The sequence below is a fragment of the Lagenorhynchus albirostris genome, chromosome 5 (assembly GCF_949774975.1).
Source record: "Lagenorhynchus albirostris chromosome 5, mLagAlb1.1, whole genome shotgun sequence".
Lineage (NCBI taxonomy): Eukaryota > Metazoa > Chordata > Mammalia > Artiodactyla > Delphinidae > Lagenorhynchus > Lagenorhynchus albirostris.
The window spans coordinates 69,992,863-70,007,144 of record NC_083099.1 but is presented as its reverse complement, the minus strand read 5'-3'; the positions used below and the strand labels follow the sequence as shown (position 1 = coordinate 70,007,144).

The 14,282-nt window shown below is 40.3% G+C and overlaps 1 protein-coding gene across 2 annotated transcripts in view; it reads left to right on the top strand.

The window, feature by feature from the left end:
• Positions 1-14,282, top strand: part of FGF12 (fibroblast growth factor 12) — a 566,009-nt gene that overhangs the window by 204,300 nt on the left and 347,427 nt on the right. Inside the window, exon 1 of one of the 2 annotated variants that reach the window (XM_060150291.1) lies at positions 3,096-3,703. The exons of the other annotated variant lie outside the window; for it this stretch is intronic. Within the exon in view, the coding sequence (XP_060006274.1) occupies positions 3,613-3,703 (91 nt within the window). The 5' untranslated portion in view covers positions 3,096-3,612. Of the gene's footprint in view, positions 1-3,095; positions 3,704-14,282 lie in introns of those variants that run through there. 2 annotated transcript variants of the gene reach the window in all.

The window sequence follows — 14,282 nt, the reverse complement described above, 5'->3', positions numbered from 1 at the left end:
ACAGGTTTTGTGCAATGAACTCCCTGGGGAGCTGGTGAATTCTGTCACCTGAACTGTTCAAGCAGAAATGTGGACACTGAAATGGATGCTGGCATTCATGGGAAGGTGGGAGTGATGGAAAACCCTACAGGTTGAGGACTAAGGAATAATAATTGCTAACACTATTATAGCTCTTATTTTCTATCAAGTTTCTTTTTCTTAAACACTCAACAAGGGGTATAGAAGGTAGATGTTATTATTAACTCTCTCTTAGAGACAGGGAAACTGAGGCACAAAGAGGTTAAGTGATTTGTTCAAGGTCACACAGCTAGTAGGAATTTTCACTGTGGCTGCCTGTTGTTGGTGTCTGTGCTTTTAACTACTTGCTGTATTGCTGTGTCCTCTAAGGACCCTTCTTGCCCTGAAGTTCCTGATAGGGTGGAGTCTGATCCCAATGCCAGCATTCTTTGTATGCATCACTCATAAAACTTCTTCCAAAAGGGCAATGATGGCCTCTGAGAAGGAAGGAAGGAAGGAAGGGAGAGGAGAGGGGAGGGGAGGGGAGGGGAGGAGGGGAAGGGAGGGGAGGGGAGGGGAAGGGAAAGGAAGGGAAAGGAAAGGAAAGGAAAGGAAAGGAAAGGAAAGGAAAGGAAAGGAAGGGGAGGGAGGGAGGGAGGAAGAAAAGAAAAGAAAAAAGAAAAAGAGAAATGCAAAGGATGATGGAAAAAAAAAATCGAGACCTTTAGACCCAAAGGGAAGCTCCCTAGTCATCTTTCGGGCCAGTTGGCAGAGACAGAGCCTAACAGAATATCGCATCACAGTTAAATACTGCCTATGTTTTCCTCTAAGAGTTTGACAGTGTCTGGCCTTACATTTAGGTCTTTAATACATTTTGAGTTTATTTTTGTGTATGGTGTTAGGGAGTATTCTAATTTCATACTTTTACATGTACCTGTCCAGTTTTCCCAGCACCACTTATTGAAGAGGCTGTCTTTTCTCCACTGTATATTCTTGCCTCCTTTATCAAAGATAAGGTGACCATATGTGCGTGGGGTTATCTCTGGGATTTCTATCCTGTTCCATTGATCTATATTTCTGTTTTTGTGCCAGTACCATACTGCCTTGATTACTGTAGCTTTGTAGTATAGTCTGAAGTCAGGGAGCCTGATTGCTCCAGCTGCATTTTTCATTCTCAAGATTGCTTTGGCTATTCGGGGTCTTTTGTGTTTCCATACAAATTGTGAAATTTTTTGTTCTAGTTCTGTGAAAAATGCCAGTGGTAGTTTGATAGGGATTGTATTAAATCTGTAGATTGCTTTGGGTAGTAGAGTCACACTCTATGACATAAATCACAGCAAGATCCTTTTTGACCCACCTCCTAGAGAAATGGAAATAAAAACAAAAATAAATGTTACCTAATGAAACTTAAAAGCTTTTGCACAGCAAAGGAAACCATAAACAAGACCAAAAGACAACCCTCAGAATGGGAGAAAATATTTGCAAATGAAGCAACTGACAAAGGATTAATCTCCAAACTTTACAAGCAGCTCAATATCAAAACAAACAACCCAATCCAAAAATGGACAGAAGACCTAAATAGACATTTCTCCAAAGAAGATATACAGATTGCCAACAAACACATGAAAGAATGCTCAACATCATTAATCATTAGAGAAATGCAAATCAAAACTACAATGAGATATCATCTCACACTGGTCAGAATGGCCATCATGAAAAAGCTAGAAACAATAAATGCTGGAGAGGGTGTGGAGAAAAGGGAACACTCTTGCACTGCTGGTGGGAATGTGAATTGGTACAGCCACTATGGAGAACAGTATGGAGGTTCCTTAAAAAACTACAAATAGAACTACCATATGACCCAGCAATCCCACTACTGGGCATATACCCTGAGAAAACCGAAATTCAAAAAGAGTCATGTACCACAATGTTCATTGCAGCTCTATTAACAATAGCCAGGACATGGAAGCAACCTAAGTGTCCATCAACAGATGAGTGGATAAAGAAGATGTGGCACATATATACGATGGAATATTACTCAGCCATATAAAGAAACGAAATTGAGTTATTTGTAGTGAGGTGGATGGACCTACAGTCTGTCATACAAAGTGAAGTAAGTCAGAAGGAGAAAAAGAAATACTGTATGCTAACACATATGTATGGAATCTAAGAATAATAAAAAAAAAGTTCATGAAGAACCTAGGGGCAAGACGGGAATAAAGACAGAGACCTACTAGAGAATGGACTTGAGGATATGGGGAGGGGGAAGGGTAAGCTGTGACAAAATGAGAGTGGCATGGACATATATACAGTACCAAACGTAAAATAGATAGCTAGTGGGAAGCAGCTGCATAGCTTGGGGAGATCAGCTCTGTGCTTTGTGACCACCTAGAGGGGTGGGATAGGGAGGGTGGGAGGGAGGGAGACGCAAGAGGGAAGAGATATGGGAACATATGTATATGTATAACTGATTCACCTTGTTATAAAGCAGAGACTAACACACCATTGTAAAGCAATTATACTCCAATAAAGATGTTAAAAAAAAAAGTTAAATACCGCTGTTGTTTTAAGAGTTCCCGCCTCATCTGTCTCCTTCTGTAACTCTGGCCTTCCTTACTCCACCTGCACCTGCCTTCCCATGGCACCTGTGCTAAGCTTTTCCAGGAGACTGGGAGGCACGGGGACAAACAAGCAGCTGCCGGTTCTCTGTTCTGCGCCCTCTTCCCCGCCCTGATTTGCGGAGAGAGAAAGTGACGCCCAGGGTGGTATGTAACTTACCCAAGGTCACAGAGCCCGGATCAGAAAATCCAGGTGTCCAGACCCCCACCTCAGCGCCCGGCCCATGCCTAGAGACCCCTTCGCTCTCCGCGCCTGAATCCAAGAGCTTTCTTTATTTCACATCCCCGCCTCCCCAGCCCCACCCCCCAGTTCCCCGGAGTCGCTTCTGACGCTCGGCAGCCTCCAGGGTCCAGCCCTTCCTGCGGGCGCTTCCTTTCCGCCGGATTCCCACGCCGGAGTCGCCCTTGGCCCGCGCGCAGCCCGCGGGAGCGCTGCCTTCCGGCCCGGGAGCTCCTCTCCGCGCCCCGCAGCCCCGCACGGCGGGGGCGCAGAGGCGGGCGGGCGGCCAGGGCTCACCGCCCGACACGGAGAACAGAAACTGAGGGGGTGTCCCGAGCCCCCAGGCCAGAAGGCCAGGGACCCCGGGGACCCCGCCCTCTTCCCTCCCTGCGCCCGCACCTGGAAAGGGGCAGCAACCCACGGTGACGTCCTCCGCGCAGCCGGTGCGCTCACCCTCCAGCCCGCAGCCCCGCCGCCTCCTTCGGGAAGTCCCAAAGTGTCACGGTCGAGCCCGCTGGGGTGTGGCCGCGCCTCCCGCTCCCCCAGGGGCTGTCCCCAGCCGGGCGGCCGTTCCTACTCCCCGCCCGTTCCCGGCCCCGCGTCCGCTGTGCTCCTGCCCTGGCCCCGGCTCCGGCCCCGCCAAGGTGCGAACTGCTCTCTGCCCGGGACGCACGGACCATGGATTCGGGATCCGGCTTCCCAAGACAGGCCGCCTTTTGGTTGGACAATTAGCGGAGGTGGGCGGGGGGTTGACCATCCCCACACACGCGCTTCTCCATGAAGATTCTTGAGCTTTCTTTGAAGAAAGGAGTGCATATGCTGCAGTGTCTCTGTGGAAGGAGCCTGAGGTCCAGCAACAGCCTAAGTGGTGAGAAAATGTTCCTTCCTTAGCCCTAAACCTGCAGATGCCCCCCCTTCCCTCCTCCTCATCCCCTCTCTGCCCCCGCCCCCCCCCCCCCCCCCCCGCCCTTAATCAGCGCTGTAAGTGATGGAAGGAAGGCGTTTCCTTACTGGGGCAAGATAATGGCCCCGTTGCCGGTTCTGTCTTTGGATTTTTTTTTTTTTTCTCTCTTAAATCCCTGAAGTCATCCGTGTTTTATAGAACGCTTTCGCTGTCGCCTAGCGCCTGAGCTGGAACCCGCGGGTCTCTTTCCGAGGGGTGCTTACAGTGACCTGCTTTCGCACTTCCTCGCGGCTGTCTCCTTGTGACCTGCGAGGGCGGCGTGCGACTTGGAGTTGCTCAAAGTCTTCTCTTGAGAAGTTGCTCGTGCGTTCGACAGGAGAGGGGACTTTTAAACAGGTGGCTGGCCAGGCAGGTATCTTTTATTTTTCTTGCTTTGTCTGGAAAGTAGACATCTGGTCATCGTCAGTGAGTGCCTTTTGCCCTGGAGATCAAGAAATTTCTGAACTGATGCTGAAACAGAAGAGTCCCAATTAGGCCTGGGTTTAACCGACTAGGTCCCTCAGGAAAAGCTCAGGGAGGGAAAGAAAGAAAATCAGACCCTTTTAATGACCTGCGATATTGAGAAAAACGATTAAAAATTTTAATTAAAAAAAGAAGTACAACCAAGTGCTGAAGCCTTGAGGATGAGGCGAACTGTTTCACCACACTTTCCATTGTCCATCTCTCTCTTTCTTCAGGTGTAAGTTCTCTTTAAAGTGGTTTTGTCCAGTAATCTTGCACGTGCTAATCCAGTTTTTGTGTCTTTGGGTTTCTGTTTATAAAATTGGCGGTGGGGTGTGAGGAGAGAGGAAGGGCACCCTTATTATGTCTAAACAAATGTCTCTTTGTAAAATAATTTTTTGGTACATAAATTCCAAATAACTTTAATGTTCAAAAATTTAACAATATTATAATAGGCTTCAGGTTTAAAACTTCATATGTTATTCTGGGGGATCTGATTCATTTGGTTAAGTACCTATTTTCAGTCTGTGCGGGAGCTATGAAGATTATATTTGGAAAGATTAGAATATATATAGGTTTCATTCATCCTTTCTAAAACTTCGACTCTCTGCTTACTTACCACTCTAAATGAAAAATAAAACCATTGTAAAAGAACTAATTAGTTAATTTAACTACATGTGAAATATGAGAATATACACCTTTGAAATGATATCAGCAATGAGATCTCATATTTCTACTTTTGTTCAATTCAGATTATTTAGACATTATCTTTTGCCAGCATATTTGTAAGGGCTGAAATATATCAAATAACTATATTCTAAACTAACATGCTTGATGTTGAAGTTTTATGTTTTGAAAATACATATTTCAGGAAGCCAGCAGAGATGTATGTTAATATTATTTGTTTTTCCTTGTCTACATTAAGTAAAACATGAATAGATTATAACTTGGATATATGTTTCCTAGATGTGAAAAATTTGAAAGTATGTATGGTGTGTGATAACGACCTCTTGTAAAAATAGATAACATGTCAATTTACATACAGAGTCAGTCTCTCAAATATTAAGAGATCCAAACAGAAGTGGTAATATGTGTGAGGGAGAAGCATAGGTTGTTGCAAAGTCATGGGACTTAGAATCAGAAGACCTAGCTATAAAGCAGTCTCAATAAAATCACTAACAATCTTTCAAACTCAGTATTTTCATCTGAAAAATAAGTGGAAATAATGATAGCTCTAGGCTGTTCCCTATTTCTTACTGGATCCTAGATTTAACATGTGATCCTATGAAAACTGTTGCGCTTTATATATTCATTGTTATTTAGTGGGGTGGTTGGTTATTTTAGGGAACTATCACTCTAGGGGAATTCTTGTAAAATGGTATAGTCACAAGTTGTGAAGATGAAGTTTCCTTTTGAGTGGGTTTTTATGTCATAAGCCTAATATTCTTCACTATTTCAGTAGTGCTTCAATGGCTAAAACGAATAAGAATCATAAAATATACAAAATGATCATCACTTCCTTTTAGCTTTCATTTTCAAAAGGATTTTTGTTGTTTTATGTAACATTTTCAGTGTTAATGTCAGAAAATTCAAAAAGTTAGTGCTTACTATTAGTTCATTTGTCTTGCAGTACTTAACAAAAGCAATTTGCTAAGTGCCTACTATATGCAAATGTGTAGTCATTACTACTCTTCACTTAGTATTTTGGGTTCTCCTCTTGGGCATTTTGCAGGATAGCATTCTCGAATTCCCTTGAACTTACGTATGGCCATATGACTTGCATTAACAAACGAAACATGAGCAGAAGTGACATGCCTCACTTCCATGTGGAAGGTTTAATAGCCAGAGCACACTTCACCTTCTGCTGTGACCTTCTGATGATGTTCAAGGTAGTGGTTACCCCATCTGTCTGTGTCCCTGAGTATCTGTAGTAATAGGGCTTTACTATGTGACCCATGATGGGCATTTAGCACAAATGAGAAGTTAAAACTTCTTTTTGTAAGTAACAGATTTTTAAGGTTATTTGTTATCTAGCCTATCCTGATTGATATAGTAAGGCAGTACAGTTTAACTTAATAAAATTTAATGGAAGATTATTGGGCTGTGTTTAAGGTTCTTTCTAGTCAAACACTTTAATTTCTCTATGATATCATCTGTAGTATATAATGAATTGACGTATTGGTTTCCTTTCCTAATCTTTGAATAATTAGTTTAGCATACCAAAGTATGCGTTTTTGTCATCAAGTAAGTTAGTGCCTGTCCTGAAACTAGTGGGTACATTGCTTCTTAAATGGTATTTATCATTCCCCCAAAGATATAATGAAGCTCCACTGATATTTGAGATTATTCTTTCAAAGTGGTAGTTTAACTGAAAGACCCTTAAGGACTCAGGTGCTCCTTTCTACTTACCTTGCAATGTAGAAACTACGTTTTGATACCCCCAAGTTCCTGGAAAGAAAGAGCTAGCTATATTACCTGAGAAACAGTACAAATGTGGCAACTCTCATCTCTGCTGCAGTTTTGCCAGACAAAAGAAAACGCAAATAAAATTGTTTTTCTCTCAGCTTATAAACTAAGAGCTGTGTGCCTGTGAAGAAAACCAGGGCAGTAGTTTATGGTGAAGGGATTGGGCTGAATGCTCCATCTGGGTCATGGACCAGCAGTCCATTTGCTTGGCTCTGGGTTAAGTAGAGCAAATGAGAGGAGGGAAGGCAGACTTTTCCAGAAGCCTAGGGTATGTTTGTCATGCCAAATAGCCCTCCACAGCTGGCACCCCTCCCTTCTTCCTGTCTTTATCCATCTTAGGATAGAAAGTTAAAGAAACATGTCTCTGGCTTCAGGGGTGGCCATTTTTCAATTCAGCAAACACTCTTTGTGGACCGATTGTTGCTAGGCTCTGTGTTAGGCACAGGAGGCCCAGCAGGGAGAGATATGGACAAGCAAGAGGTACCATACTAGGCAGGATATGATACATGCCAAAAGTGGAGTACCTGGGAGCCTCCGTTTATTTCAGTTTAACAATCTCTTACCTGAGTTAATGGTCTATGGTAAGAATCATCTCAAAAAAGGAATAATTAATTCTGCCTGTAATTCGTGTTTATCTCCCTGAGCTTGAAAAAGCATTTAGGAATTCAAAAGGTAGTGCTGGGTGAGGCAGATGGGGGCTCTCATGAAAAGGAATAGTATCTCTGTATATTTTACCAGAAGAATGTGTTTGAATAAGACATAGATATAAAAAAGCAATGTTTTACAAAGAATTAGCCTACAACTCATTAAAGCCTACCCAGCATTGCTCATACTCAGATATCTTGCCTAGTTATCTGTTATACCTCTCCTCTGCCCCTCCTTCAACCTAAGTCCATTTGTTCACAGCCAGATATAACACATCAGCTTCTAAGAAAGGTGCAAGCTTTATTCTCTGGTATTGGAGTCAGAAAGAGACATCCAGGGAGTACTTTTAGATCTGTTCTCTCAATTTCCATGGAATATCTTGAAACAATGAAGCTTTCCTTTGTACAATGTAGTGTATGAAATTGCTACCTTTATGCTGTGTTATTTTCATTGCACAGTGTTATGAATGCCATGTCCGAGTATTATTTCTAATGCCAGTAGGTGTTGCAGGGTATTTGCATTTCCTAGGGTGAATATCAGAAAGATACTGTGAATCTGCCAAGACAATCTCTCTTGCTGAAATGATCTTTCTTGTTTATACATAAGCTTCTAGTACCGTCCTACCCTCTCCACTCATTACTGTTTATAGAAACGATAGCATTGCAGTTGGTGTCACTGATTGCCCACGTTGCTGCTTCAATGAAGCCAGCTGGGATTCGATTGCATGGTCTTTAAATAAAACTTAGTGGCACAAAATGAATCTCTTTTTTTGAGGGGAGGGGGGTTGTTGCTAGCTGGATCATGCTCTAAGGCACTAATTATTTGCTTAACTTGGAGGAACTTGAGAATCAGTGAATCACCATGTTGGCTCAGTGTCTGACCTTGGCACTGAGGAACTTGTGGGTAGGTAGCATAGATAAAGTCTTTATGAAGCCATTCTCAAAATGACAGTGATGAACCACTTACCCCCAGCCCATTTTAGCACTCTGTAAGTAGCTCACGGACTGGGGATAGTGAATGTGCCTGTGGTTCCAGCCACTCAAGGACTGGAGCCAGATTAATTGAGAACAGGAATTCCAGACAGTAGTGTTCTGTGCCAGCCTGGTACAAGGGGATGGCCTGGAAATGGTGAGAAACAGAGTGAAAGATTGGTGGTGCATTTTCTTAAACTGCCACAGTATGGAAAGTAAAGAATATCTGTCACTACTTTTGGCCTTTGGCTTCCAAACTTCACTACAAGTTAGGCAGGATAGCATTTTTCTTTATAGTTATATAATACAGATTAGGGGACCAAGCCTTATCCAGGTGAAGATTCGTATGTCTATGTAAGTTTATTTTCTCCTGAAAAATTTTAAATTTATAAATGTATCTATATCTATTTAAAATATCTGTGCACTTATGCAAGTGTGTGTGTGTATGTGTGTATCTCTGTGTCTTTGGTTAAATGTGTTCAAAATTGTTAATGGCAGTTACCTTTAGGGAGTTTGATGGCAGAGACTTGTTTTCTGCTTAACATATTTCTATATTATTTGAATTTTAATGAAAATGTGTTCCCTTTTTAATTTAAAAAACTAGTGATATATATTTTAGATTATGCAGTTTTCTGCTCATAGCAGGAAACTTTGAAAATGTAAAATCTCTGTAGAATAAGAAAATCACTTATAAAACCATAACCTCAATATAATCCCTTTTATTCTTGGTGTGTGAATTTTGAAAACAAAAGTTATCACATGAAAGTTATATGCTTTGTTTCTTTTCCTATGCGCTTAAACAGTTATTCTAAATATGGAAAGAGATACTCATTGAAATATTTGGAAAATACTTTTTTCTAAGAGGAATTACAAGAAGCTGTTAATAGTGCTTAGTAGGAGAGAGATACTTTTGGGACAGTGGAAAAGGAGGGTTCTTTTTAGCTTTGTGCATTTCTACATTGTTTCTAATGATTTGTACATATTGACTTTATATATATAAAGCAGGATATAGCTGGGTGTGAAATGGTGAACCATTTGTATTTTCTTTTTTTAAAACTCATATATGTTAAAAAACACTAACAGAGATGTCATTTTGCCAAAAATTCTTCTAAATATGCCTTTAAATTATGGAATGACCTCACATATCTATGCTATAATTGTCATCTGCCTACTGTTGGATCACATCCATTTTTCTAAGCCTTTAAATTTTGTTTTAAAGAATTTTTACGAATATCTTTGTGTAGCGATCTTGGTGTGTGGTGGGCTTAGGGGATGGTAATCAGTTATAACTTTTCTTTCTTCTCCTTCCCTCTACCTTCTACCTTAATCCTGAGTTCAAAATAATTGAGAAAATAAAGTTGTGAAACAGATAGCTATTAATGTATCTGCTTTCTTCCTGGATTGCTGGACAATTGGATTAGAGAATGGTCAAAATTGATTTTAACACCAAACTAAATCTTGATGTATGCGAACCACTAGAGGGAAGTTTGGATCTATAGAGCAGGCCCACCTGCCAAGAAATCCACCTTTACCCCTGCTGAACCCCAGTAGCAGAGCAGAGAGATTTGCATTCCATATTTACCTCTAAAGACAGGTCTGGGACCAGAGCTATTTTTGCCTACCCAGAAGCTAAGAATGTGTCCAGCCTGTGAGTAGGCAGATCCACAGAGACAGAGAGAGACCACAGCAGGCTAAGCTTCACTGGCCCCATTTTTTCTCCCAGTCTCACCAATCAGATAAGTTTTTCCTCTTCCTTGGAAAGGAGTGAGAAGGGTGGATGGAAGGGCACAGAACTCTCTTCCCATTTGTTGGAAAAGGCAAAAGAGCCTGTTTTGTGGACCAAAAGTAAATGAGGAAAGTGGGAGCAAAATTTTATTCTTACAGTGTGTAACTTTCAAAGGCATAACTATTTTTAAGGGTGTTGATATATCCATATATTCTCCAGTAACTTACACTTTTGACCACCATATAATATTTTCCTGGCTGTGTGTGACTGTGGGCTAGTTACCTGTGTCTCATATGTAAAATGGGGCTTAACAATAGTTCTGAGTTTATAGGGTTGTTCTGAAGATTAAATGCATTAATATCTGTAAGGTTCTTAGCCTGTGAAAGCCTGAGCACTTGGTATTTAGTATTTCCTGCTCTTCTTTTTCTTGCCTTTCATCCCTCCTGGTGTTATAAAATACCAAATGCATGCTGTTAGTGTGTGATTTATCCCATCTTAGTCTTTCTCTTAATTTAAGGTAAAAAAATGTGCACCATACTAAATCTTAGGATATATCTAATATTTTGATCTGTATGCTTAACTTTCCTTTATTGTTTAAGACAGGTCTTTATTCTGGTAAAAAGCTATAGGAGTCTGAATCTAGCCAATTTCATTTGTGATGATTCCAGTTTGTTTTCTTAAAACTAATAATTATCATAATCACAGCATTAAGGAAAATTCTGGATTTTATTTCATCCATAAAATTCTGGATTTTATTTCATCCATAGAAAATGGAATTGCAGAGTAATTTGGCTCTAACAGGTAATTTGGATGATATTTTTTTTTCTTTTAGTTCCAATAACATTTTATTTAAGGACATGGAATCTGAATTTTATATAATTTTTACATGACACACAATATTATTATTTTGATCTTTCTCAACTATTTAAAAATGTAAAAACTGTTTTTAGCTCATGGGCAGTACAAAAACAGGCATCAGGCTGGATTTCACTCACAGGCTGTGGTGTGCTGACCCCTGCCATTTCCATTACTCGTCACTATACTCGAAAGTCTGCATGCACCTACACCATTGGCAACACCAGGCATTACCAAACTTTCAAATCTCGCCAATTTGACAGGTGAAACTGTATCTTAGTTTGGTTTAGCTTTACTTTGCATTTCTCTTTTTATAAGGAAAGTAAATGATCTTTTCTTATTGGATGATATTCTTTTAAGTGACTTTTGATGACTGAATTTTTGGAATTAAACATAGTAGCACGAACCTTATTCTTAGGAGTTCATGTTGCTCAAGTTTTAACTCTCTGTTGTGTTGGTAGATTATTTAGAAGATCAAAACAGGAAGCAACCAAGAGTCACATTACATTTTATTACTGTAGAATCAGTGTGACTGAAAAAATTCCTGACCTCCTCAGGACTAAGTAAGATCATTTTAACTTATTTTCAAGTCCTGGCCACTAGGCTCATTCAGTAGATTGCTGTTTTTCCATTCTTTGTTGTGTTTCTCTCACTAGGTCATTTCTAGGAAGTACTGAGAGGTATTGCCACGTTCCACAAACATGTCCTGGTGTTATTCAACATGTCTGCCAGTATTCTTCACTCTGAAACACTGAGATGCCGGAGCTTTGTTACTCTCCACTTTTCAATTTTAAAGAAAACCAGACTGTAGGTCTTCCGAATAATTTACTGAATACTTGAGGAAAGCAGAGGTGTATAGCAGTGCAGAGAATGGAAATCTAAAGGCAGACATTAACTATCACTGCTCCTGAAGTCCATGGGTCATGTCCTTCTCTTAGGAGAGCCTCCTGGTCATCTCTGTGTAACTCCTGGACTATCTCTGCATAATGGATATTCTTTGTTTCCCCCAGCATTTAGGAACTACTTCTCCAGGTTCCAGAGAAACAATAAGGTAGTTCTCATTCCCCTTCCAAGGCTGACTGATTTTCTTATTGCAGGATGGCTGAGAGTGAAGCATCCATGTGCTTTAGGAGAAACACTCACTCACAGCACAGGACATGGTCTGGCCACTCCTGGTCCAGAAAAAGCAATCATGGTAGTTATCAGCACATTTCCAAATGTTTAGGTTATTCCATTTTAAATAGTACCAGGTGAGGTGTACCAGATGTCAGCCCAGGTAGCCTTACACCTTTCTATCATCTATCTTTCAAAGTAGATTGCAAAGAGCATCAGTCCTGCATGGTCTCATCTCAGAAACTCTTGGGACAAACAAGACAGCTCCTCTAAGAATGAACAATGATTTTCAAATAGGGCAGCCTAAATGCAGGGGAGAATTCTTTAGCTCTGCATGAACTTGGTTCTGTTCAAAATATACCCAATTTAAATTACTGAAAAAAATACATAACATCTCAGATAGAAGCATCTGCTTCAATGGTTGGAGCAGTTTTACAGCGACAGAGACTAGGAAATTGACATATTTGTATGATTAGAAAGGCTCGACAAGGTAGTCTGTCTGAAAACAAGGTAGTATGTTTCTATGACAAGGGGAAATTCTAATTTTTACCTGAGGGAATACAAATACTAACATCCCCCTAAAATGCTATCTATCCAGTTACAAGAATTTTAATGTTCAGCCTCACTTACTACCCTATTGCTTGAAGAGTTGAATATTTTTGGATTTTTCAACCAAAGATATTATGGAACATCACTTCATTTATATGTCTGTTCATCCAGCATTTAATGAGACCCACACTATGTGCCAAGCAGTGGGTCTGCATGAACCCTGTTCTAAAGTAACTCATACTTAGATAAGGGAGATAATAACTGAGCACAACTTATCCTAATTAAGATATCAATGATGTCTAGTGTCTAGGTATAGTGTGTCATTATTCTAGAAGGGACTGCTATGTTGGTAGTAGAGATAAACTCTCCCTAATATTTTTTTAGGTTATCTTCTCTGATAATTGCTATTTGCTGCTGTGATTGTTTACATGTGCTCTGTTCAAGTTCTAGTTGAGTAGATTGATTGTTAATTTGTTTTCATCAAGCTGGAAATATTCTAGCTGTAGTTTACATTAGGCTAACTAGCACTGGATGGATCATCATTATGATTTTGTTTTCCAAGATGCAATACTCTGGATTCTATTTTTTCAGCTGAAATTGGAATTGGGAGGGCACAAGAAGGAAAAGGAGATAAAAGATATATTGTTTGTTTTTAAGGTTAAAATACAGAAATGGCCAGAGATTAATATAACAAACACTAATATACCTAAGACTCAAAATGAGCAAATTATTAACATTATGCGATATACATTTCAGATTTTCTTAAAATGAAGAAGTCAAACACTACCGATAAAATTAAAATCACTTAGAACTATCCCCAGCTCTATTCCAGAATCCCTTCCTCCTCAGGGGTAACAACTATAATGACTTTGGTGTGTGTCCCTCCCATCCGTATGGGACGTTCTGTAGAGCTGAAAGTAGCCAGCTTCCTCAAAAGATGGAAGTACGTTTCTAAGGCAGACATGAAGACTGATCTTCTTAATTTACTATGTATCAGATATGATGCTGTTTTGAGTGTTTCTAAAATTTATAGATGAGGTCTTGAACTGTACTTATCTCTCTGCATCTTATTTTTTCACTCAATTATGTGTTTTTGAAATTCATCCCTGTTAAGACAAATGTATCAAGTTCAGAAACATGAAGCTGGGTGTGAGGGATTCAATATTTGTAGCTGAAAGCATGGACCGTGGAGCCAGCTTGCCTGGGTTTGACCTGACTCTAAGACTTACCAATTACGTGACCTTGGACAAGTTTCTTAACCCCTCAGGGCCTCACTTTTCTGATTTGTAAAATGGTAATAGCACCTACTTTGTTGGGATATGGTGTGGAGCAAAATGAGTTAATATATTTGAATCTCTTGGAATACTTTCTGACACTTACTAAGCGTAGTATAAGTATTTATTATCTGTATGTTCATTTGAGAACGTGTATTGACTTATAGTAGGAGGAGCAACCTTGCTTGGCTAATATTCCCTGATTTTTTTACATCCAGCACCATGCTAACTAGAAAAGAAACCTCTGTGTCCAGGCTTGGATTCCTGTCAGAGGCAATTAGGTGTTGAGAATGAGAGGTCACCTAAACTGGAGACGTTAGTAAATCACTAAGAAACAGTCATCTTGGGGAGCTGCTATATTTACAATGGATAACCAACAAAGACCTACTGTATAGCACAGGGAACTCTGCTCAATATTATGTAACAACCTAAACGGGAAAAGA